Genomic DNA, 26,132 nt, shown 5'->3' on the forward strand with positions numbered 1-26,132 from the left:
TTTTCCAAAATAACGGCTAGATAGCGCTCATGTCTCACGTGTGACGTGACTTGATGCGCTCGTTCGCCTCCGCTGCATGCTCGAGGCACTCTTACGCAGAGCCTCCAGAATACCATTCACCGATTTTCTTGCGCAAAACATCAAATAAACGTTTTGTTCACTCTCTCCAGATGCAAGACTATCGTTGTTTGGCGCCATTTGCAGTGTAACATGCAGATACGGGACCAATTCTTTTTTTGTGAAAATTTCTATATCTGAGAATCTCTGATGATAGTCAGCGCAGTGTTGCGCTCCATACGTCCCCTTATAGCTAAGGCAAGGACAATCTCTTGAGTTTCTATGATGGTTGCATGAGAAACCAAAGCACAGGCTGTGATCTTACCGCTCCAGTTAATAGAACAACTACCATATTTTTTTTGTTGGCCCAGTATGGCGAAGTAACCGTGAATCTCGAAATATTCGAGAACCTTGTTGTTTTGTCGATGTATGCCGCTTGAGCTTTTCTCCGCCCTGAATGTACTGTGGGATTCACGTTTTGCGGTATTGGTGATTCTCTATACAAATCTCTGATCTGGAATGAGAGGAGAGAAAAAAACGAATTGCCATGCCTGACAGATCTTTGTAGGTTTGCTCGTTCTAGATGAGTTCAAGAAATTTTCGGGTGGTCGATTCTTAAGGCAAGAACAATCTTCACTGAATACATTCCGTGGCTGTTCTTGAAAAATTGTTTCAAGGCTTTTTTATTATGTCTTGGTATATGAGTGCATGGCCCACTTTATCTAGACTCTGGGCGTCACCATGCAGGGCTGCTCATGATTGTCAGCTCCAAAGGGTCCCCACCTTGTGAGGGTCCATTCGACATATGCACAATCCAGCCCTTCATGCGGCGCATGATTGCATTCCTTTGCATATAATTGGAAGGTATCAACTGTTATTTCCTTACCTATCCTCACACTACCTTCCCGATCTCACAATTGATCTTCTCCGCCCTACGCGACCTTAATGGCAGGTGAACTTGGGAACGCCTTCCTGGGCGTTCTCTTTCCTAATGACAATAATTAAAGCCCACATTTTCTTTGTACATATTATTCCCTCACCTTCAGCGTCTATGTGAACTGCTTGCGAACAGGTAGTGACTTTGTACCTAAGACGCGTCCCATCGATTGAGGGGCGTAGGATATACCCCTGCATATAGTGCTTTCTAGTAAATATGTTGAGGGAATATATGTGTAGACCACCACTACGGCGTCTCTCACAACCTATGTTCATTTTGGTGATTCAACTACGCTCGTGTACACACCCATGAATTAGCTACTGAATCGCACATCTTTGTTCCGATAATTTATTTCCAGGTAAGACAACTATGAAAAAATAAAAATGGACACACGATGCTTACAGAACACTCATTTACTCTATCTATATTTCTAACGACTATAACTCGGGTTTGAATAACGTAGATTGGAAGGAACATTACCCGAGTTCGATTTTCAAACAGTCTTGATTTTCATTCCTTACAATCTCTATAGAGTACCGGTGTAGATTCCTTTAATCCTGATCAATGTGCGCCTCTGATTTCAACTTCAGCATAAAACCAAACATCTGCTACACCGAATATTTACATTTAATCAGCAACAAATCCTGAGTTATTGCACACACTCTGAAGTTATCGCACAGACAGGACTTACTAGCACCTTAAAATGTTTGACAAACAAAAGTTCTGCTAACCACTATGGGTCAAAAGTCATCTATCGCGAGAGATAAGAGCAACTGATAGAACATTCACTTACGTTTCACCAAGAACGCACTCGCGGTACTGACTAGAAGTTTTATTCGGGGTCCAAAGCCCGTAGCGTTTGTAGGTTGAGCTATTCTGCAACCTTACTCGATGGGAACAATGGCAGCCGCTGCCATATCTCAATACCCCATCATTGCTTCTTGATTTCAAACGAATGCAGCTTACACACCAAGGAAGGAATACAACGCCGTCATTCTGACCACCGTTTTGACTAGGATGAGCAGAGCCAACAATTGTGTAGAAAAACAAAACAGTAAAAGAGGTATTGAGAAAGACGCAATAGTCGAGAACTTTTTTTTAAGCGGTAACTTATATATGGGGCTTCAGATAAAGATATTATTGACAATTCTCAGCTTCCTTTAACCATTACCGCGCGCAGATAACGCCCCTGATGATTAGTTAAGATACGTGGCTGGAGAAATTGTCTACTAAAAAAAAAAAAACTACCGCACGTCAGACGATATCATCGTTCCCCGCGCATTTCGACATATATAAGCGGCTCCCTGTATAAACACACAGAAATTAAGCCTCTGAACTACAGCTTGCGTTACAAGTTATTTTCAGCAACAAAACCTATGGAATGGTGCAATGCATGCGGAGATAATTTTTATCAGTAGTAAAGAAGGTGGAGCCATTATCTGAAGTCACTAGTTTTTGAGGTTCGAGATGCGCGTTAGACAAGCGAAGAATTAAGCAAAGCGGGGTGTAAAGCGGCGAGAACTTCATGGCTCGTTGTCGTTCCTGTTCCTTTGCTGCACTTTACGGGGGTCTTCGGGTGTCCATACTTTGGCTACCATGACGTTGCCAGTGGGACCCTGCTTTTCCGAAGACCAGGACAACGAGTGTCCAGCCAGTGGAAGGTAAGATCCATTCATCAGGCCTGAAAAATTGAAGCAACAAAGTGAGGTGATGATGATGCATCTGCAGGAAGCTTCTCGCGAAATTTCACTGTCACACATGACGAATCTCGCACATGGCTTTCTACAATTAGATCGATTCGACTTGTTGCATAAGCCATCTTTCAAGAACTTCGATACCTTTTTACGGCTAACTGCCTAGATATTGTCATCTATGCCGACTTGTGGATGGTGAAATTGTTCATCCCGCCACCGACGCAACACTTTTACTGTTTACTATCGGCATGACTTTACATCACACATTTAACCACGAGTCTGAGGCTTGCAAAACATTGGTGCTGTGAATACTGATATTAATAGCTTTCGAATGACTGCAACGCGAGGGGTATGTTTGAATTTTGCTCATGGAAGTAAATTATTTGAACCGGAGTGACGTAAGGCTGCTTTCATTTTTGGCAGTTTGTCCTTCGTAAGTGCCACACACTGTAGACCTTGATCAAGAGTGCTACAACAAAACTTTTTTATAGGGTACAAAGGGGAGGAAACTAATTGACCTAAATGCTGTTAACATTGATTAAAATTATTGCTTGTTTAATGTTCTTGAGCTTAATGTTCACTTGCAAATTAACGTATGCAGTGTTCACGTAACCACGGAAATACTCAGTGGTTCTACTGTTCGAAGGATTTGGTCAGGATAACTTGCTTGCAAGACAAAAACTCGCAAGATAAGAATACCATCATTGATGGACTATTTTCCATGGCTGCTTGCGATACCAAGCATCGAATTCTCAGTGAATGGCATTATCAGAAAGAGAGACATGTTCATCCAAGCTGCTCAACAACTAGTGCTTTATCAGATACACATGCGGTATCCAGAATACATACACATTTACACAGATGGCTCAATTACTACAACGTTTTCAACATCGGCATTTATCATACCACAGCTCAATATTCAGGAATTGTTTAAATTATGTCGCATGACGTCATCTACTACATCTGAGCTCTTCGCTATTCTGTATGCTCTAAAGTTTATAAACTCGGTAGCAGACGCAAGAAAATGGGTACTTTTCTGTGACTCACAGGCCGCATTAAGATCACTTTCCAGTACAAACACGACAGTAATAAGTGATAGTATAACATACGAAACGCTGAAAGAGCTCACCAAAGCAAAGAAGGCGCAACATGAGATCAAATTCCAGTGGATACCTGGCCATTGCAACATTCCCGGAAACACAGTTGCCGATGAAGCAGCACGACAAGCACATCGTAAAGACGTTACTGTTCCTTTACCAATTCCGAAAAATGAATTGCGTAGTATTATAAAGAATACAACTTTCAGAATGAGCAAAACTGCTTTGTTTGACCAAAGTACAAAGAGCTGCGATTTATATCACATCGATCCATTTATTGAATTCAAAATTACGCTGGCATTAGATAGAAGTATGGAAACTCTAATTCACCGATTGAGGCTAGGCACCGCATACACAAAACATTTTTTGCACAGAATCGGCAGAGCTGAAACTCTCGAGTGCGAATGTGGATTTATAGATGAAGACGTATGTCGCCTTCTCATAGACTGTCCACATCATGACACGCCGAGACGCCGTCTTAAGTCCGAACTGTTGGCATTAGACCGCAAACCATTTAACATGAAGAAACGTCTGGGCCCGTGGCCTACTGGTGTTTTACAGTCACACGCTTTAAAAGCATTAACGCGTTTTTTACAAGACAGCGGGATTGCTGACAAGTATTAAGAAATAACGTACATTCATTTATAACACTTGTACTTATTATGTACAGTATCGTGTGACACCCATGATGTGTGTGTTGTGAAATGAACGACTTCTCGACTATTATGTACACACGAGCGAATGCATCTTTATAAGGACCAGGCGTGTGCTCTGCTGTTTTGTGCTGGTGGACTGAACAGTAACGAGGGAAATTATCAGAGACTTCATTAATTGACTTTTGAACATTTCTTAACCAGGATGTTGTGATATGTGCGTATAAGTGTGTCTTTGTATGTTTTGATTCAAAATACGTGTTCAAGTTTCACTCAACGGCTAAGGAGTAGCCGGCGCCATAATGGTGCGCCAACATCTCCTTATATATCATATCAATAAAAAAAATACCATCATTGATATTTAATTATTTTTATATACCTATTCATTATTATTTTTTAGTTTCGCAACAACAGGCTGAATATCGAAATCGCTAGTTCCTGCGAAATTTAGCTTTTATTTCTCTCAGAAATATCTGCTGACATTAAATCAAGTTGGCCGACTTATAACGCAGTCTTGCTTTGGTTTTGAAATATTGAAATAATAATAATAATAATAATAATAATAATAATAATAATAATAATAATAATAATAATAATAATAATAATAATAATAATAATAATAATAATAATAATAACTGTGTTTTTAAGTGTCACGACGAAATATGAATAAACGCGCACGAACATTGTACTATACACGAGATACACACATTGGTCGACGCTGGCGGCGAGGAAGAGCATGCAACGTATCCTGATGACTTTCTTGCGAGACACTGGGCTGAGTGACACTTGGTGACTGACCCCTTTAATGTAATAGATGCTCAGGTGGAACAATTGCAGGCCTTTTAGGCTAGGCTAACCCCGCCTTTGCAACACCACGACCACCCCGTCTAAGTGCCAACACGTTGTGAACACTGATTGAGTAAGCGATTCAGGCGGTGGCGGCACGAATGATAGACCTTGAGCCAGTGTTCGTATTCGCACATGCGCCGCACAAGTGTTTTGCCGAAGCTCTTCCGCCTGCATTGAATATGAGGTTTACGCAACAAGGTGTTTTCCAAGATTGGGTGCACGGGGAGAAGTAGCCACATGGCTTTGACACCCTGGGAGCTTCAGGACCGTGTATGTGTGGGCAGTAACTTCACTACTGTGCCTCAAAAAGGTGTTCCACAGGAAGGAAGCAGATAAGGACTCCTGGTGACACCTCCCCCCATATTTTATTCCTTCACTCGAATGTATTCTTCCTGCAGCTGTTTTATCCCATTTGACCCAACCGTCTCTTCTCTACAATAGTTGAAAACGTAATAAACTTAATTAATTACTGTCGTAATTTATGCATCTACTTATGTAAAGATGCCTTTTGCCCCAGCTAAAGTAAAAATGAAGGCCTCGTGAAGATTTCTCTCTTTGCTTATATTTGAAGATTTTCACACACATTTCTTGAAACACACTGCGTGTATGTTCACCTTGTCGTTTACTTTTCATCCTGACAGTAAGCGAATCACAATGCTTAAGCGCCGCACTTGCCTTTGTTGCACTGCACGATGACCTTTTTGGCCTGCTGCTCCTGCAGCTGCTGCTGCAGCGTGTCCGCTGGGTGACGTCCCGAATCGACGAGCTCCGTGAGAAACCCGATGTAGCCGATGGCAAGTCGCAGCGTGTCGACCTTGGAGAGGCGCTTCTCGTACGGCAGCGTCGGAATGTGCGCCCGGAGCCCGTCGAACGCGTCGTTGATGGACTGCATTCGACGGCGCTCGCGCATATTGGCCGCCTGCCGCTGATGGGCGGCCTGCTGGGCCACACCGCAGCGGTGCTGCGCGCTGCTGCCCCGCTTGCGAGACCTCCGCGGCCGGCAGCACTCGTCGTTCTCCTGGTCCGGCGAGCTCTGCAGCAGTCGCACACCACCCAGACTCTCCAGGTGCTGCAGAAATCCCCGGCTCAAGTCGAATTGGTCCATGTCGTGGCTCTAGCGCCTCTTCCTCGTCTCCTCAGCTGCTTTGCACGGGGCTTTCTCGGTTTCTTTTTACGACAGGTTCACACTCCTGACCTGGAAGACCAAGGGGACGGTGTCATTCGCAAACCAAGCGGGACAGTGGACGATTTGAATGAACCTTGAACTGATCAATAGGGCTTGATACAAAAGAATTTTCCTTGAGAAAGACATGCGTCTTAATATAAGTTTTAATGCCGCATTCAACGACACCCTGTGTTTGATCGCCAGTTACCAGTGTCTTTTGTTAGTTAGCCCCACTTTAACAGGTACAGCAACAACAGGAAGCACATAGGCGGTGAAGGCCGTATTGCAGCTCGTCTAGGTTTAAAAAGAGAAAGAACCGAAGTCAATAGTAGGCAGAATCATTCACGTCATTTATTCTTAGCCTCAAACGTGTAGCGAAATGGAAGAAAAGTTGTTTGTTGAATGCGTTTTCGATTAACGGTAATGAAAAAATATTTTTTTGAATATTAACATGCACAAAATACGCTCAATTATCTTCTTGATTCGTACTCAAGTTGTAAGTGGCAAATAAATTAGTTATTACAAGTTTAGAAGGCTCGCACGTATGTAATCACCAGTATGTGGTTCTTATACACAGGTATTTTAAAGCACAGCAAATCCATATGAAATTACTAAAGTAAGAGAGAAAAAGATGAGGTGTGGGAAGGCAGGGAAGTTAACCGGAGAGCGAGTATCTGGCTTGCTACCCAGCTCTGGGCACCATAAAGACAGCTCCGCCTCGTGCAATGAGACATTGTTGAAGATGAGCAATCACATTTAGTTTCGCTGTGCATCTTTGTTTCTTTGAAGTTTACGTTTACGCAAGAGAAGATGCGCTCAGAATTATTATTATTAGCTAGAGCGCAGCTTCAGTGCCATGAATCATCAGCAGCGTGCTAGCTCTGCATTTGTGTGCATGAACGCAAGTTATTATCACGCGTATTGCAGTCACACAACGGTCCCCGCACTACATGCCAGTGACACGTTCGAGTGTTTCGATGTGCACGCGCTTCTTAAAGGGGCCCTGTGACGCCTTTTCTTCTGCATGCTTCAGCAGAGGAGTTTTAAATGCGAAGCATTTCTTAGCGAACTTCAGCAACTTTGAGCGTAAATATCTATCTAGCCGCCTACCACTTTTAACTCTCCTGGCTGTTTCGTAAATGGTATCAATACCAAATTTAGTATTCTATAACATGAATGTATGAAGAGTATAACTAACTAGTCATAGCAAGACTATTATGAAAGTTATGTCATGAATGTCATTATTTACATTTCATGGTCTTGCTGCTCTTGTGGTCTTGCTGCTCTTGTGAACGTGATTTCGTTCACATGACATGTTGCAAAATTGCTATGGTATGACATGACTGCATGGCGAACACAAGTGACAGACCAGTCCTAACGTGAAAATCATGCCATGCATGTCATGTAAGTAATGAGTCATGACTACACGCCACGCTCATGGTACGCTCGCAGTCGTTTCACTAGCTTCACATATACGAGATTTGGTCTTACGGGACCTGTATGCATGACGAAGGTATGTGACTGGTGCAAACATGGTAATCATGAGATGCTTGTCATGTAACATCGCTACATGCCACACTCATGATGCACTCGCCGCCATTTCGCTAGTTGCACATATACCAAGTTTTGTATTACGGGACGTGAATGTATGACGAAGGTATGTGACTGGTGCAAACATGTTTATCAGAAGATTCGTGTCATGCAACAACATGACCACATCCCACGCTCATGATGTGCTTGTGGCCGTTTTACTAACTTCATATATACCAAATTTGGTATTGCATGACGTGAATAGATTGATTGATTGATATGTGGGGTTAAACGTCCCAAAACCACCATATGATTATGAGAGACGCCGTAGTGGAGGGCTCCGGAAATTTTGAACACCTGGGGTTCTTAAACATGCACCCAAATCTGAGCACACGGGCCTACAACATTTCCGCCTCCATCGGAAATGCAGCCGCCGCAGCCGGGATTTGAACCCACGCCCTGCGGGTCAGCAGCCGAGTACCTTAGCCACTAGACCACCGCGGCGGGGCGACGTGAATAGACGACGAAGGAAAATTACACGTCCGAACAAGATAATCATGATATGCGTGTCATGTAAAACATGACTACATTCTACGCTCATAGCGTGCTCGTGGCCCTGTCACTAGTTACCCATTTGGTGTCACGTGACGTGAACTGACGACGAATGTAAATGACACCTCCAAACATGATAATCATGACATACGTGTCATTTAAAACTGAACTACATGCTATGCTCATAGCACGCTCGTGGCCATTTTACAGCTCCACATATACCAAGCTTGGTATCAGGTGACGTGAATAGGTTACGAAGGTAAATGATACGTCCAAACGTGATAATCATCACAGGGAAGTCACGTACGCATTGCAATAGGAGGGAAAGGTGGGCTAGTTGGTAATTCATGATTATTCAGCGAACTGGGAGCGCGGGGTTATACAGACATAACGCAAAGAGGAGGCACACAGCACGAGCGCTCAGCTAACGGAGTTGAGCACTCGTGCTGTGTACCTCCTCATTGCTTTGTGTCTGTGTTTACCCCCATGTTCCCAGTTCGCTGAAAAAGTCATATACGGCATAATTTACCTCCACCTTGTTACGTTGTGCTGAGCTTAAAGCGACATATCAGCCTTCAACCTTCTTTATTCGTGCTTCGCATATAATCGATTCGCAGCGTGGGATCTGCCCACACTGCGAATTTGTAGTGGCCAATACTGAGATGAACGGAAAAAGAATGATTAAATTAGGTACATGGCAATGAAAATTATTAGCCTTCAAACTTTTAAACCCCAGCAGGCGACGAGAAAATAAGTTGGCAGATCCCACGTACAGTGATAATCGGTGATATGCGAAGCGCGAATGAGAAATGTTGATATGTCACTTTAAAATGAGCACAACATTACGGGGTGTGGAGGTAAGTGATGCCGTGCATGACTTCCGTGTCATGACTATCATGCTTAGATGTGTCGTTCATCTTCGTCATCTATTCACGTCACGTGACAGGAAATTTAGTATATGTGGAGCTAGCGAAACGACCGCGAGCACGCTATTACCGTGGTATGTTGTCATGTTCTTACATTACACGCATGTCAGGATTATCATGTTTGCATCAGTCATATATTTTCGACATTCATTGACATCACGTAACACCAAATTTTGTATATGTGGAGCTGGCAAAATGGCCATGAGCGAGGTTTAGGAGGCTGAGGATGTTGTACGTAGCCGGCGGATCTAGCCTTGCCTAATTTGCAGGCAAATGCTCCACCCGGTTTTCTCTTTGCTAATTGTACCTAATGTCCTTTGTTTTTTTAACTAAGCACGAACAGGCTTTTAAAATAAGAATCGTGCATAGCGTGACATAAGCCTGCATAAGACGGCGGCCTTTGTGCTATTCCTCTTGCAGTATTGTGCCGGTACTCTATCTCGCTGCACTACACCCCAAACATAATTGTCACTTATTAGCAGTCACATGCGAGGTCTATAGCAATCAAAAATTTCAAGAGAAGTCGCGACACCTGCTTCCTGAAGATCGAGGAACCGCGCGGAAACACAATATCAGTCACGCTGTCACATGGCGAGCCTAACTGTTGCAGTTCCTCAAATAAACCTTGCCGTTTCTTCTTAAGCTCACGACATTTAAGCAAATATTGTTCTATATCACCGTTTTCCTTGCACTTCTAGCACCAGGGCGTCGCGGATACTCTGATCTTGTGAAGCCATGCTGGTGTACACGCTGATCCCGTTCGAATGCGATGAAGCAAGCAGGCCTCTTCCCTTGATATCCCTTTGTCACACATGGCTGGTGAGGCGTAAGCCATAACGTGCGAAAATGCTTATTGACAGCCTCTCTTGAGATACGCTGATTGTCTTTGGGAGCCTTCTTTGTTGGTGTAAGCTCCAGAGCACTCCGAGCAAGTCTGTCAGCTGCGTCATTACCCGCTATACCCATATGTGATGGAATCCATTGAAACGTAATGTTTATACCAATGTCATGCATGTCTTTAAGGATTTGCAGTGATTTTTGAGTGCATCAATCCAAAAGCAATCCATGTTTTAGCCGCTGCAAAGCGGGCTTACTGTCCGAAAACAGCTCGACTTGTTGCTTCCTACAAATCTTCAGTTTCTTCAGGGCTGCCTGAATTACCATGCTTTCTCATGCTGTCGATGAAACAACGCACCCGAGTCGCGCTGCCCAGGGCGCCTTCAGAGACGGGATCACAAACGCTGCAGCGTTTGCTCCGCGCACTATGTCAACTGATCCGTCGGTGAAAACATTCAAATGATCTGCGTACTTTTCTTCAATATATTCAAATATCAAAGAACGTACTTCTGCTGTGGGTGTCGAACGCTTGCTGTGCATCCATGGAATCGTCACCTGACAGTCGACGTCCTCATATGACTAAGGTGGGTCTTGTCGAAGTTGTCTTTGTTTGGGAAAATCGATGATAAAATGGCGAAGGGTGTTGAGGGCCACGAAAGCTCGCGATTCTGTGCGTCGCCGAAGGCGACTGAGTAGTGCTCGTCCTGGGCTCAATTCGCCAAGTCGGCAAAGCTGTGTCAGCAGTCGTTGAGAGGCGAGAAGACGTAACGGTGGAAGACAAGCTTCATGAAGCATCTTTATGCTAGCTGCAAACTTTGGCACTCCTAAAGCAACTTTGAGGCCTTTACGATGAAGGTTTTCCAGCCGTTCGTACTGTGACTCACTCGGAGAGATCAGAGGCAATTGGAAAAGCACACGGTTGACAATTACTGAGGGAAAACGAAGAAGTGTCTTTTGAATAGGAGCTACTTCTGCTAACTCCGGCGTATTTCAGTGGTAATTTAAGTCTGTTGATCGGTTTTCGCTGCTCCCTTGGAGGGGATGGGTGTAGACCAACCCGGGCGCCTGCCGGCACCAGCGGCGTCAGCGGCGGCCGCCTCCAGAAAGCGGATGGGACATGCGAGTGACAGCGACAGTGAAGATACTCATGCTTACTATCTCAGCAGTGAGGACTTTTCAGATGATGGTTTCGAACCTGTGCTGAGCCGCAAAGCGAAGAGGAGGAACATGAGGACATCCTCATCCTCAACTATTCAAACTGTAAGTGAAGCGCCAAAATCAAACATTTATACCGTCCTGTTTCTGCCTGCACTTCCTACCGTCAGCATGAAACGCCTTAACAGACAGTCTGTGTCAAGGTCTTTGGACACGCTAGTGCCAAATGAGATCGCGGACATAAGAGTGAACGCCAGAAAAAATATACTGACTGTTGACGTTTTGCACGCAAGTGCGTTGGGCGTTCTGCGCAGTGTAACTGACTTGGACGGCAACCAGGTGCGCTCTCATGTTCCCTTCGGATGTGATGTAGTAACCGGCGTGATTTACGACATAGATGTGGCTATTTCCAATAATGACTTACAATTTCTTGTCAAGTCAACAAATGATACTCCAATTGTTGATGTCACCCGGCTAGGCAAGTCTCGCTGTGTGAAGATTGCGTTTAAGAGCACATCACTCCCCTCTCACGTGAAAGTGGGGTACTTCAGACATGCTGTGTGGCCTTTCATTCCAAATAAGGTCCCTAGATGAAACAAGTTTCCAAGGTAGTGACACCCTCCCTTTTCCTCCTCGCTTATTTGCCTGAAGCACCCCCTAGAAGGTTTAAAACTTTCATCCAAAAGCGAATGTTTGGGTTCTGTTGCTACGGTGAATAGATGTAAATGAAACAAAATGGAACGAAATAAGACGTAGAATAAACAGTTACCTTTATGAACATAAACGGCACAACACAAGAGCAAGCGGGATGGGCATTACTCAACCGGCAACGTTGTGCAGTTCTATACTTTACACCACTAGCCATGGCATCTCGCGTAGTACATTTTAGTTCCACGGCCGCGGCATTTCGTCCAGTTCCAACTAGTCCACTTCTCCGATTGTGTTTTGTTCGTGCTGTGACACAGTGAACGTGCTTCTTGCTGAATCCTGTAAGTGGTCACAGGGCGTGGCGTTGTGACGATTGATTACAACCGGCTTGTGCACACGCAAGAAAAAAAACTACGACCAGACTGGTACGAACACTCGTCCAGCAGCACTGCAATGACGTTTTTTTAAATGTGCCCATTTGGACAATCGTGATGCCAAGTGATTCTGATGCGGTGCTGGGAACTTCCTGAAAAGTGAGAGTTCTACTGGTGAGGTGTCTCGAAGCAGCGCGCTTCGGCTCAAGCGGGAACCGGTCAAGAGTGAAATGTTTCTGAAGGTGCGTTGATTACAACCTACAGCTGCTCTGTATACGTGCATACCCACATGTATTTGTACCAACTGGCATGCACTAGACACGCATTAGACGCGCGCCTGGCGTTTCAATAAAAACCGACAAGTGAACTCGCTTCGCAGATCCGCGTCGACATACGTTGACGGAGTTGCACGAAAGCATTCGCGTGAAATGGTTCATAGTTGCACTTCATGGTGTGCTTCATCTCGGAAAGCACGAGGTAAATTGAAGAGAGCGAAACCATTTTCTGTTTTTTACGGCAACGCAGCATTGCTGAAAAACGCAGATGTTGCATTGAACGAGCATGGCGAAACAATCTTGGTCGACTTAGCGCACACCGAAACGCTCCTCCTCTTCAGTTTATATGTTCTGGCTACGATTTTCTCTTTGGTCACGGCGAGAATCCTGCTGGAGCCATATGCGAGCGTACTCGTGTTGAACCTTTTGCATAATAATAAATAACACCACCAGCCATTTGCAAGATCACGTGCAAGTAATGCACCAATTACAGACGCGGATGGCAGAGAAAAAGTGGAGTAATCGAGAGAGTGAGGAGGATGGCTCGAGAACAATGAGTGACGCTACCTTGTTTCATCTAGGGACCTTAATTCCAAAGCCTCTCCAGTGCCGTAAATGCATGAAACTTGGCGTAAGGAAAGGACCTAAAGACGCCGAGGAACGTCAAACCGAAACTGAAGAAGACGAGCGGAGGGCAGGTGGCGTGAAGGCGACAACAAGAAATGAAGAAGAAGAGAAGGCACGTGCGATTACGAGGCAACTGTGCGCCAATCAGCTGATGACCAGTGGTGGCCCATAGAGGTGGCGTGCTACGATTGGGCCACGTGCGACCATTACGTGGCAGTAGGCTGTGTGGCTGGGGACGAGCCGGAGCAGCGGGAGACGGGAGACAGCGGGCCGAAGCGTCGGACGCAGACGAGCCAGGTTCCGGCCAGGGAACGCGGCCGTCCACGCTGCTACCGTCCAACTACCAGCTAGGGCGGCATTGCCGGCACGAGTACTGCATCTCGGGGCGCGGCCTGGCCTGCTGTTCTCTTCCTTGCCGAGGGCATCGCGGATCTCGGCGAGGCGTCTCCACGGTCAGCCGTTCGACACAGCGATGAACGTGGCCTGGCTAATGGTCACGGTTGCGTCGAGCATCGCGTCTCGGCGCACGCTCTTCGCTGGACGGGCTGGCCATGCCCCGCATGGAGCATCGCGTCTCCGATGTGGGTTGACTGCTCAGTAGTCGCACCCATGCCATCAAGCGCTGGTGTCACCAGAGCGTCGCACATCGTCAAGGTACGAGCAAGACATTCTGCCGGGCGAGACGCGGGCGTGTGCACGGAGGACCACGGAACCGGGCGACGTCCAGGGTGGCCGAGGATCGAGGGGCCAGGGAATTTGCTGGCTGAATCGAGGATCGCCAGCGGTGCCGAGCCGTACCGAGAAACGTGCGAAAAAGAGCTCGAGGGTGGAGGCCAGGAAGGCAGAGGAAGCGGTGCGCCGCTCGAGAGGACGAGTTCCTGGCAGTGTTCCTGAGCCGGACGTGGGACCCGTACGTGTCGGCCAGGTCGAGCTCCGGTGTGTCGGTTCGAGGTCGAGTCTGTCGGCCTGTACAAGGTCCAAGGACGGGGCCTGCTGAACGGCTCCTGCCTGGGTGCAGTGGCCGCGAGCAGGTTCATGGGCGAGGCCTACCGGGTGTGGTCCTCGTGAGCCGTGGCCTGATCCTGGACCTCAGGAGTTGCGACCCTGACTTCCGGGTTGGCCGCGACGTCCAACTCAACGGCGCTGCACACGGTAGCGTATCCGTGCGCCGTCAGCCGCTCCAGCCGTGCCGCCTTTGCCCTCGCGCACGTCGACGACCGCATCATGTCGGGACGACGGGGACCCAAACTGCGACGTTCCCATTCCTGGACCAGGAAGTGCACAAAACCGAGAAGAACAAGGTGTGACTGTACAAGTAGGTGTTTCCGCCGCACCTGCCACACCCGACGCTGGCCTTCATCGGGCTGCTGCAGCTGCTTGGGGGCGTGTTCTCCGCGCAGGAGGCGCAGAGCCATTGGTTCGCGCAGCTCATCAACAAAAAAGTGTCACTTCCTTCTCTAGGGTGCACTATAAAGCTTCTTTTGTTCGCATCAATTGTTGATGTCAATCCTTTTTCGTCCGCTATCAACAAACATAGCGACGAACGTCCTTAACCATCAAAATATCTGGTGTCCGCGGCAGGATTAAGCTCTCGCGTTACATCTGAGAGCCTCACGTTGTTTGTGTGTGGCGGACGAGAATGGACGACAAGAGAAAGCTAGTTGAGCTAGGGAAGGAGATGGGGCTGAGTGGAGAGGCTTTGCTGGCATGGGTGAGCGCTGAGGAAAAAGAAATGAGGGACCAGAGAGCGAAAAAGCTCGCATGGAGGCTGAAAGGATCCTGCTCGAGGAGCGACGGCTGTTCAATGTTGTGTGAGAAAAGTTGTTTCATGTAAACAACTTTCTTGAGCAGGGGGATATTGTAAGGAAAGGACCTAAAGACGCCGAGGAACGTCAAACCGAAACTGAAGAAGACGAGCGGAGGGCAGGTGGCGTGAAGGCGACAACAAGAAATGAAGAAGAAGAGAAGGCACGTGCGATTACGAGGCAACTGTACGCCAATCAGCTGATGACCAGTGGTGGCCCATAGAGGTGGCGTGCTACGATTGGGCCACGTGCGACCATTACGTGGCAGTAGGCTGTGTGGCTGGGGGCGAGCCGGAGCAGCGGGAGACGGGAGACAGCGGGCCGAAGCGTCGGGCGCAGACGAGCCAGGTTCCGGCCAGGGAACGCGGCCGTCCACGCTGCTGCCGTCCAACTACCAGCTGGGGCGGCATTGCCGGCACGAGTACTGCATCTCGGGGCGCGGCCTGGCCTGCTGTTCTCTTCCTTGCCGAGGGCATCGCGGATCTCGGCGAGGCGTCTCCACGGTCAGCCGTTCGACACAGCGATGAACGTGGCCTGGCTAATGGTCACGGTTGCGTCGAGCATCGCGTCTCGGCGCACGCTCTTCGCTGGACGGGCTGGCCATGCCCCGCATGGAGCATCGCGTCTCCGATGCGGGTTGACTGCTCAGTAGTCGCACCCATGCCATCAAGCGCTGGTGTCACCAGAGCGTCGCACATCGTCAAGGTACGAGCAAGACATTCTGCCGGGCGAGACGCGGGCGTGTGCACGGAGGACCATGGAACCGGGCGAGGTCCAGGGTGGCCGAGGATCGAGGGGCCAGGGGATTTGCTGGCTGAATCGAGGATCGCCAGCGGTGCCGAGCCGTACCGAGAAACGTGCGAAAAAGAGCTCGAGGGTGGAGGCCAGGAAGGCAGAGGAAGCGGTGCGCCGCTCGAGAGGACGAGTTCCTGGCAGTGTTCCTGAGCCGGACGTGGGACCCGTACGTGTCGGCCAGGTCGAGCTTCGGTGTGTCGGTTCGAGGTCGAGTCCGTCGGCCTGTACAAGGTCCAAGGACGGGGCCTGCTGAACGGCTCCTGCCTGGGTGCAGTGGCCGCGAGCAGGTTCGTGGGCGAGGCCTACCGGGTGTGGTCCTCGTGAGCCGTGGCCTGATCCTGGACCTCAGGAGTTGCGACCCTGACTGCTGGGTTGGCCGCGACGTCCAACTCAACGGCGCTGCACACGGTAGCGTATCCGTGCGCCGTCAGCCGTTCCACCCGTGCCATCAGATAAATTGTTCATGTTAATCCTTTCTCGTCCGCTATCGACAAACATAGTGACGAACGTTCCTTAACCATCACACATGGACATGTGAGCAGCGTCTGCGAGAATTCGGTGGTATGCCACCGCTGCGCCGAGCCTCATGCAGCGGATAAGTGCGTCGCAACTGTCAGTAAATGCTCTAATTGCAATGGATCCCATGTACCACATCGAAGGACTGCCCGCGGGTTCAGAAGGAAATTTCCATCTTGAAGGAGATGGTGCGTGATCACTCATCTCATCGAGAAGCCGCAGCTAAAGTCAGAAGGCGTCGTTCACATCGACGTCGGTCTTCAAGGACGCCCGCTACCTCCTCGACACGTTTGCCAGATTCCTCATCAGTACCACCTCCTTTACCTCCCAGACCACATGCTGTGGGAAAGGCTGTAAAGGACAAAGCCAGTGAGCATACCCTAACTGCGACAGAGTTGCTTGCACTTCAAAGGGAAGCAGCATCAAGCAAACCGAAGGAGTTTCATGACGGCCAGTCCGCGATCCCAGTTCGAGATCTTTCCAACCAAGACAGGCAAGTGACTGCAATCGTGCAATCATTAATTGCCACGATTCCCACGCTATTGAGCAGCATACAATATCCGTCTGCTAAGAGTGCACTGCAAATACTGGATGCACTGAATCCAGTTTTTGCTAACGTCGTATAAGCACAATGGCTCAACAAAATGTCATATTCCGCACCGAAGTTAAAAGTGCGTCCATTTTTCAGTGGAATGCCAGAGGCATGAAGTTCCGTATCTCGGATTTTCGCCAATTTGTTCGGGCCAAGGAATTGCCTATACTTGTCATATGTGAACCAAACGTATCAACGCCTTATAGATTGTCCGGTTATGAAGCTTTTTGTTCAGCCGCTTGCGAAGAACTAAGCAAAGTAATTGTTTACATTCGCACAGACTTGACTTATCTTTCGCACCCAATAAGTTCAAATTACGACAATCAGTAGGTGTGTCTTCGTGTAAAGAAGAATGCAGTTTCGTACACGCTTATGGGTGGATATATCACCGTCATCGCGATTTGACTGCGACAAATTAAAAGACATTCTAATGAGAACCCATGGGCTTGGATCATCACCGGTGACTTCAACGCCCATCACATGCTTTGGCGGAGCACTAGGATGAATGCCAGGGGCCGGAACATTGTTACATTCGCTTCCGACTACGACCTTGCCATCATGAACGATGATACCCCAACATATCTGCGGTGTCACACGTATGGCAGTTGCCTTGACCTGACATTGGTGTCACGGTGCTTCACTCACAAAGTTAAATTGTTTTGCGATACTAAGACTCATGGGAGTGATCACATACCCACATACGTAAAGATCGATGGTACCATAAAAAATTTCTTTTCCGGTGTTGTAATTGGCACTGACTGGTCGATGTTTACATCGCATATTGAGGACGCTTGCCTAGAAGGCCTTGCCTGCAGCCTCGAAAATACTATAGCGGAAGCTATGCTAGCGTTCAAATGTAAATTGCCATTTTCGTCTAAAATAACACAGTTTGACATTGAACTGGAAAGATTACGAGCTATACGAAGGCGTGCTGAACGATGCCTTTCCCAGACAACTTCCACATGCATCCGAAATCTTGTCCCCCTCCCCAATAACGTGTGATGCGCATTGAAATCACCACAAATAATGCACCAAGCTGGGCAGCGATGACACAGGTCTTCCAAAAACTTTTCGATTGAAATTTTCTTGCGAGGAGACGCATACACCGATGCTATGCTGACTTTGCGGTTTCCTATGTGTGCCCTGATCGCACAAACTTCTATTACATGTGTGCACAAGTCCGCCACATTACGTGCTACGTGTGGTTTCTCTCTTCATATATACACAGCGGCGCTTCCATTTGGGAATGCCGTTATGGTGGGGTTCTTGTGAGTGACGTATCCAGTGATTGATCTTTGTCTTGGTAATCCGGCCTCCGACAGAGCAAAGATCGGAATTTGATATTCTCTCAAAAACAGGTGTAGTTCATTCATGCGAGTAATTATACAGGCACAATTCCACTGCATTCATTCCACTGCATTCATTCCACTGCATTCATTCCACTGAATTCAATTACACTGCATTCTAGAGCCAGCATGGTCTGCAGCATGGTCTTCGCAGTACCTGGTACATTGTCGCTAGGTGTGAACGTAGAGCGGCAAACAGAACTCGGGCCCCACCGTGGTGGTCTAGTGGCTAAGGTACCCAGCTGCGGCGGCTGCATTTCCAATGGAGGCGGAAATGTTGTAGGCCCGTGTGCTCAGATTTGGGTGCACGTTAAAGAACCCCAGGTGATCGAAATTTCCGGAGCCCTTCACTACGGCGTCTCTCACAATCATATGGTGGTTTTGGGACGTTAAACCCCACATATCAATCAATCAAACAGAACTCGAACAATCTCCACAGTGTCGTGGATATTTTCCTCATGTCCCTTTGCCTTCTGCTCAAATTCTTGTCTCAGTACTCTAGCATAGGTAGCTTGCGTAGAAATGTTCTGAGTAGACTCGGTTGGCATGGCTCCTTGTTTTGCTTGACTCGCATTGCCCGGTGTTTTCAGAAAGCATTCTTCTGATTGCACCTCACGTACATTCCTTGTACTAGTTGATATTCTTTCTTTCACCAATGGAGGAAAATCCTCAGGTGATTGAGCAACTGACCGGGCAGTAGTTGGTCCAGTTGGTTTAGGCCCCGTAAGAAAGACTTTTCATCTATGCAGCACACTCACTCGGAATGGGCACCCACTATAACTGACGGGATGGTCACTATTGCAGTTAGCGCATTTAAGGTCCGCCTTGCAAGTTTTGAAGTCATGTGGACCTCCACAGCGTTTACATCGCAGCTCTTCTTTGCAGAATTTCGGCACGTGACCAAAACGCTGGCATTTAAAGCACCTCGGTGGTGGCTCCGTGTATTCAGCGGTTTCATGTCGAGTGAAGCCAAGGTTAATAGTCAGAGGTCGCTCGGTGTTTGGAGTAAACGCAGGTACTACTGCGTCCGTGGGTCTAACTTTCCACTCATTCGTAGAAGAAACTTCTCTTCTAACAATCCTCTTGACGTGGATCACGCCTTGGGGTCTCATGTATCCGAGATCCGCGACTGTGTACCACTTCAGAAAACCTATGATCAAGCAGGTGTTTCGCAGGTAGGCATTAGGAAGACGAGCACTAACTTCTACACGACACAGCTTGCCACATTTGAAGAGCGCGTTTACTTGATCTTCAGTGGCCACGTCAAGCAGTAGCGAACCTTGAACAGTGAAACAACTCCGAACTGGCTCAGCGTCAATGACTCTTGTCACCGTAGAATGTAAAGCAATAGGTTTCACCTGTCTTACGTCTTTTTCGCTTTCTACAGGTGATATATTCACCAGAATACCAACAGTTATGCTTTTGCGGTGGCTTACAATCTTGAAGTTGTCTTCCTCCATGTCCGACCAATTGTCTACCTTCTCGCCGAGTCCCACTATTGTGGATGCGTCATCATCGGATGTAGGTTCATTGGTGTCGCCACAGTTACGTTTGCCCTCTCGTTGGTTTGATCGTTTCGATGGCGTGTGGGATGAATCAGGCGTCTGTCCTGGTCGCTTGCATGGCTGGGCCATGGCTGAAGTCCCGGAATCGGACCCTTCTTTCGGTCGCGTCTTCTCAGAATAGGCCTGGTAAGGGCAAAATCTTCTTGATGCTGCAGACGCGTTACCCAGACAACACTGCATCTTCTTCTTTTCGTGACGGAGAGCGCCGGACGCGCTGAAAGGCGCGTGCGTCAAAACAATGCAGCACGGCGCCCGCCTGCGAGTATATGGCAGGACCGGCGCCCGGCGTGGCAACGCCGGCGTGATGCGACGAAGTGAAGGCCAGAGAGCACGAGCACCACGTTACGTCGAAATGTATTGGCGACTTGACTGTGGCATGTTGTCATGCTCCTATGTGGCACGCATCTCATGATTATCATGCTTGCACCAGTCACGTACCTTCGTCATCCGTTGACGTCACGTAACACCGAAAGTGACATGTAAAGCTAGTGAGCTAGTGAAACGGCCACGAGTGCATCATGAGTGTGGCATGTAGTAATGTTGTTACATGACACGCATGTCGTGATTATCATGTGTTGGATGTGTCATTTACCTATGTCGTCCGTTCGCGTTGAGTAATACCGAGTTTGGCACATGTGAAGCTATCGAAACGGTTGCGGGCGCATCTTGAGCGTAGCATGTAGTCATGGTATTAAATGACACGCATTTCATGTTTATCACGTTTGCACCAGTCACATACCTTCGTCATCCCTTCACGTACCGTAATACCAAATCTGGTGTATGTGACGCTAGCGAAACGCCCGCGAGCGCATCATGAGCTTGACATATAGTCATATTGTTACGTGACACGCATGTCATAATTTTCATGTGAGGGCCTGTCGCTTGTGTTCGCCATGCAATCATGTATACGAATTTTTCCACGTGCCATGTGAACAAAACCACCGCGAGAGCTGCAGGACCAAGAAATGCAAATCATGAGATTCATGACACACATGTCATGATTTTCATGTTATTACTACTCAGATATGTTCTTCACACAATCATTTACGCCATACCAAGTTTAATATCGATATCATAATCGAAACAGCCAGGAGAGCTAAAAGTCGTAGGTGGCTAGATAGATAGACACGCCCAAAGTCGCCGAAGTTCGCTAGGGAATGCTTCGCATTTAAAAGCGTTCGCCTTCGCGTTTATCTCTCTTACTGGCGTCTAAGATGATTCCTGATCATCGCGCGCTTTTTACAGAGACACACCGGACGACTCGCCTCATGGCGGCTGTTATGCTGTGCTCCGTTCGTCTTGTTGCAAATGTACACTATATGAAAAATCCCTTTCTGTCTCAAGTAGTACAAAGGGTTCTTTTATAGTTTTTAGCACACAGAATTGTTGCTTATTTGAGACCGTAAGAGCGCACGTGGACTTGTCGGGTAAAACGAGCCAAAACGCCCGCGGCACATATATCGTAACTCCTGCGTGGGGAAGCGTCACTTTTGACGTCTCTCTGTACGGCTGTTTTTGAGCTGATTTTATCAAGTATGCAGTGACTCTGGTACAGTGACTTTTGTACTTTAGTGAATATCGTTTGTTAGCCTTAGTGCTCATCTCAGACCTCCGTGCATTTTTTCATGCATAATCTTTGTCCGTGAGGTGAAACACGATTCAAAATGTTATGTGTGCAACAGCTATAACCTTTTGGCTGAATGCTGTCACTTAAGTCCCACACGAGGGTTCGCTCAAGTTTTTTTAGTAGCAGCGGTTAGAGTTAGCTCGGGCATCGGCAGTGCATTCTATCTCCAAGAAAATTTCAAGACCCTGATAAAGTAGGTTTTAGAAGCTAAGAGGTCATTAAAACGGCCTGTACTTGATGTGCGTTTATAGCTCAATTGGTTTTTTTTTCTGTTTTACTTTCAATGAGGTACGATGCAGACCAAGAAAACGATTAAGCACAACCATTGTTTCACAACTCTCATCATATTTCTATATCACGAGTGCATTCTACGTTTTACAAGTGGTGGCACTGACCGACGCTTCCACGTTCAGATGCACATGCGTATATAGCCTCTAAAGTGGACGGGGGATTGACCACCACCGTAGCTCAATGGTAGAGCATCAGACGCGCTATTTGAAGTCGCAGATTTATTAGTAGGCGAGCACTAATTTTAGCACACTTTAATTACATGAAAACGCGCGGGCCACAACTTTGCCCATCAACATATACACCTCGGCAGGGTAAAGACCGCAGGCACGGACACCATCCCGTCACCAACAGCCCGGCTGGCGCGTCGGCTGCTGCTTTCAAACTGTGTGATTTGGCCACGCACATTTTTGATGCGCAGCACGTGTTACAGTAGAAGTAGCCGTGCGATGGGCGTGACTCCCACACAATTAACTATATGTCGTAAATCAATTATGTTCCAGCTGAACAGATTAAGCGTATAGACATGCAGGGACATACGCGATGTTTGGGTTATAGGGCGAGAGCGTGCGCGTGCGTGATTCCCACACAGTAAACTACGTGTCCTAAATCAATCATGTTGCTGCTGAACAGAAAAACTGATGAAGTGCTGTACGTTTGTAAGAAAGGGGGAATCGAATGTCCTTTTTGTCACTTGATGTTCTGGCCCTGTTATTTTTCTTTTGTGCACTTGTCGGTAGAGCATTGCTTTGTCCGAGGCTCTGAGCTTATCGGGATTGAAAGGTGGCTAAGAAAAAGCCGTGAGAAGTGGATGAATAAGCCAAGAGGCCCTGAACTATAGAGAAGCAGTTTCTCAGTGCTCTTCTGCAACTGATTGTAAGGGGTGTACCTTGACTTCACGCAATGGTTATTATCAAAACAACTTGCGTTTCTCTCTCTCTCTCTCTATATATATATATATATATATATAGTTCCAGAAGGTTTATACAGAACATAGGAAAAACCGTTCCGGGAAAAACTGACGTTTTGGCTCCGAGTCGACCTTCGTAGGAGTGATGCACACATGCGGCAGTAGCGTACTATATAACTCGGGAAAAAATTATAATTCACATCATCGTTTAACGACTTTTGGCGACTTTTCGGAAGCGGCCTGGCGACTTTGCTTTAAAAAAGTCAACATCACTGAAACAAGCGCGTTCTGGACCACACATTCTCTTTCTTCCATCACGGCACAGCCCATACAAGGTATACCCACTATACGTCACGAGAATCACAATGTCGCTGATGACGACCGTTATCATGACAACGACTTGCTTGTGCTGTACATGACGTCTTGAAATGCTCCACAATGCGTTCAGGATGACTAAAACAACAAACAACGATTAGGAGGACATGCTCAGACCTCACCTTTTCCAACTTTAGGCTTTGATTGCACCATGTTGATTCTGGAGCCGCGTTTTCCGTAATTATGATGCAGGCTATATGGAAGTGATATGTATCTCTCTCCTTCTTTCTGCTTTATAAGTATAGTTGCATCTGCATGGATTAGCTCGCGTGCGCTTATACATACATAGGCAGGTGTCATTATACTGTCGTCGACATTCCCGATATTGATCTTATAAACGTTTTAGCTTGTGTGAATTCTGTTAGGATATTCAAAAAACCTTAAATCGTTTGGTGAACCTATACTGATCTACGGTAGTACTATAGTAACTACAGACATCTGGAGCCAGGTTTTTTGTACACAGAACCGGCCATAATGGCGGGCACTGCAACTGTGGCGAAGGAGCGCTCAGTCAATCTGTCTTCGCGCTGTCTTCTGTTCGAAGCGCACGAATTGAGCCGCATCAATATGAGTTTGGAATTCCAAACATTAATGTTCATACGTCATAACACTATCGATGTTGTCAATATGGGTCAGTGGTGTTACCCTTACCTGTTCTTGCCACAACGGTTAGCCACAGAAGTCGCGGAGATCACATTCCTTCTTTGGTTGTTGTTTCTTTCAAGCCACTGAGAAGAATGACGTTGAGCTTCCAGGTCGCGGACATTGAAAATAGCGGAATATATTAAACCACTATAAGTTCTGTTTTAGTAATTATAAATTATCGGGACAGTTTTTTCGCGGTATTTACTCCAATTTTCCATCTCATGTCGTCTTTGCCGGTACAGCGGCATTGCCCCATGACATCCGCGGTGGAACGAGGCGAGCTTATTCGCGCTGAATCCAAGTATCGATCAAAAGCGGTGGGGATACGGACATGTTTCCGGACGACCGACCAGGCACCGCCCACTCCGACGTCATTGTAGAGGCGATCCAATCCGGCGCGCGATTCGCGAAGCGGTCGACTATCGATCGCGTGCAGGAGGCGGGGATTGCCCGTGTTTTTCGCCGCCGGGTTCACGTCCTTACCGCTAACTGGAAGATTCCCCTTCAGATCTACAGCGGTGTGGTAGAGAGCAAACAAGAAGCTTGAAGTGAGTGAAAGGGAAAATATCGTACGGCACCCGCACGTGCGGTCGATCTCAGGAGAGAACGGGCACCTAACGCGGGCCCGTTTCTCGCGTGCGTGTGCGTGGCCGGGTTCGGGAGCGACGTTTTACGTATCTGCGTAACGCGTGGCGAGTCGATAATGTTGCCTCCATGCTTGCTTCAGGTGGACACGGCTAAAGAACGAGTGGCGGGGAGAAAGCATTGTACAATGGTTATGTGTGCCTGTTTCGCCCGTAAGCCTTATCATCACCTTTTTTTTTTTTTTTTTTTCGCATTTTGAGGGGCATACGCATTCGATCTGCCAGGTGCTCGTATGAAGGTAATCTAGTCCTTTTTTGGTGTAGACACGCTATAAGGCCGACCATAACGTCCGCAGCAGGTGTACGCTGTGACAAAGGCAAGCGGTGATCGACGGTCTCGCTTAGCTGCACAATCCCGCCTTCCGACTCTCCTTTTTGCTTTCGCGAGTGTGTGGTCTTAAAACTTTCCAGGGCGGTGCATGATTTGGTCCTCTCGCATGAGACTTCAACGCAGGCTCTCAGGTGCGGCTAAATTGTCGCGCCTTGAGCAGAGTTGGTTGCGTTGGTGCCTCATTTCGGCGCGTCTGACTCACGTATCCTTGCTTTGTCGCGCAGTTGCTCCAGAAAATTGAACTCACAATAAAGGCAGAAGTGATCATGCTAAGATAGATTAGGCGCAACATACGTGATTTTAAGGATCGTGGGTGAAGCGTAAGTTCCCAACAAATTGAGTATTTCTTCTAGATCCTCCTTTTCTACTTCGAAATCATCTACGGCACGGCTGCAGTCAGTAAGGTTATATACCGGGTGTTCAAATGTAACAATAGGGCGCTGTTAAACCTAAGCTTAAACTTTAGCTTTATTGTTTTTTCACTTGTGCAAATAAGTTAAGTTTCCAGGGGGACACAAAGTGAGATGACAATTATAGCTGTCAGCAGCCCAACTAACTGAAAAATAATTACTTTTTTTACTGGCTGAAGTAAGTTGTCGTGTTTGTATTAAAATAATGTTGGCAGTGGTTTTTGCACACAGTTTCGTTTGGAAGATTTCTGCTAGCACACCTGTGCTCCGAGCTATCCGGCTTCAAAGTTTAGTTGTCTTTCGCATGATTACGCATGTAAGAGGGGGAGGGTCAATGCAAATACCCTCCCTAAATTAACGCATCTGTTGCATGCCGCGTTTAGTCGGTGAAGAAGGTAGAAGCATAGGCAGAGATTATAACAGTTACCCTTGCCCTCTCGGCCGGCGAAATAAAAAGAAATTGAACAAGCCTTTCCATTAGTTTGATAACACGCAACCGCAGAGTCTCTAACGGGCACTGTGAAGATTAACACTTCCATTATGGCAAAACCAATCTTCGTCGGTCGAAAATATTCTCAGCAGAAAGTTATTTTCTTGATTAGTTTTGATCAGGCCCAACATGCAGAAGTGAACTCTCCTTTGAAAGCCTGCCTCATATAGGTCCTGGAGAAGGCAAACGTGACATGGACGGAACTTGCGCTGCCATAGCACATTCGTGAGTGTTCCGACGCTGCAACGGCACAGATTGGTAATCTGCTAGACGCTGAGCTCGGGCATCGAGGTTATGCATGTGACAGCGTCCATTTCAATGTCTTGATTGGCGATTGTTTTCCTGGTCCGCCTCAAAAAGTGAACAGAGCCCATCGTACAAAAGCGTTGAAACGTATACGTTCGAACGGGACGGGGT

At 47.3% G+C, this 26,132-nt stretch overlaps 1 protein-coding gene across 1 annotated transcript; it reads right to left on the minus strand.

Annotated features, from left to right (window-relative positions):
* Positions 1 to 1,328: 1,328 nt before the first annotated feature.
* On the minus strand, positions 1,329 to 24,136 carry LOC119178206 (pancreas transcription factor 1 subunit alpha). The gene is made up of 3 exons (XM_037429399.2): positions 23,847 to 24,136; positions 5,963 to 6,482; positions 1,329 to 2,675 (listed from the first exon to the last, which is right to left on the minus strand). Exons 2-3 carry the CDS (start codon positions 6,390 to 6,392, stop codon positions 2,518 to 2,520), a joined length of 588 nt encoding a protein of 195 aa, XP_037285296.1. The 5' UTR covers positions 6,393 to 6,482; positions 23,847 to 24,136; the 3' UTR covers positions 1,329 to 2,517.
* Between the last annotated feature and the right edge of the window lie 1,996 nt (positions 24,137 to 26,132).

The sequence above is a fragment of the Rhipicephalus microplus genome, chromosome 1 (genome assembly GCF_043290135.1).
Source record: "Rhipicephalus microplus isolate Deutch F79 chromosome 1, USDA_Rmic, whole genome shotgun sequence".
Lineage (NCBI taxonomy): Eukaryota > Metazoa > Arthropoda > Arachnida > Ixodida > Ixodidae > Rhipicephalus > Rhipicephalus microplus.

What these genes read in the sequence shown, in the direction of transcription:
- LOC119178206 (XM_037429399.2), bottom strand. Translation starts at nt 6,392, where the DNA reads ATGGACCAATTCGACTTGAGCCGGGGATTTCTGCAGCACCTGGAGAGT. An exon ending in CATCGTGCAGTGCAACAAAG is followed by an intron (nt 2,676 to 5,962) that starts GCAAGTGCGGCG and finishes TCAATTTTTCAG; the next exon opens with GCCTGATGAATGGATCTTAC.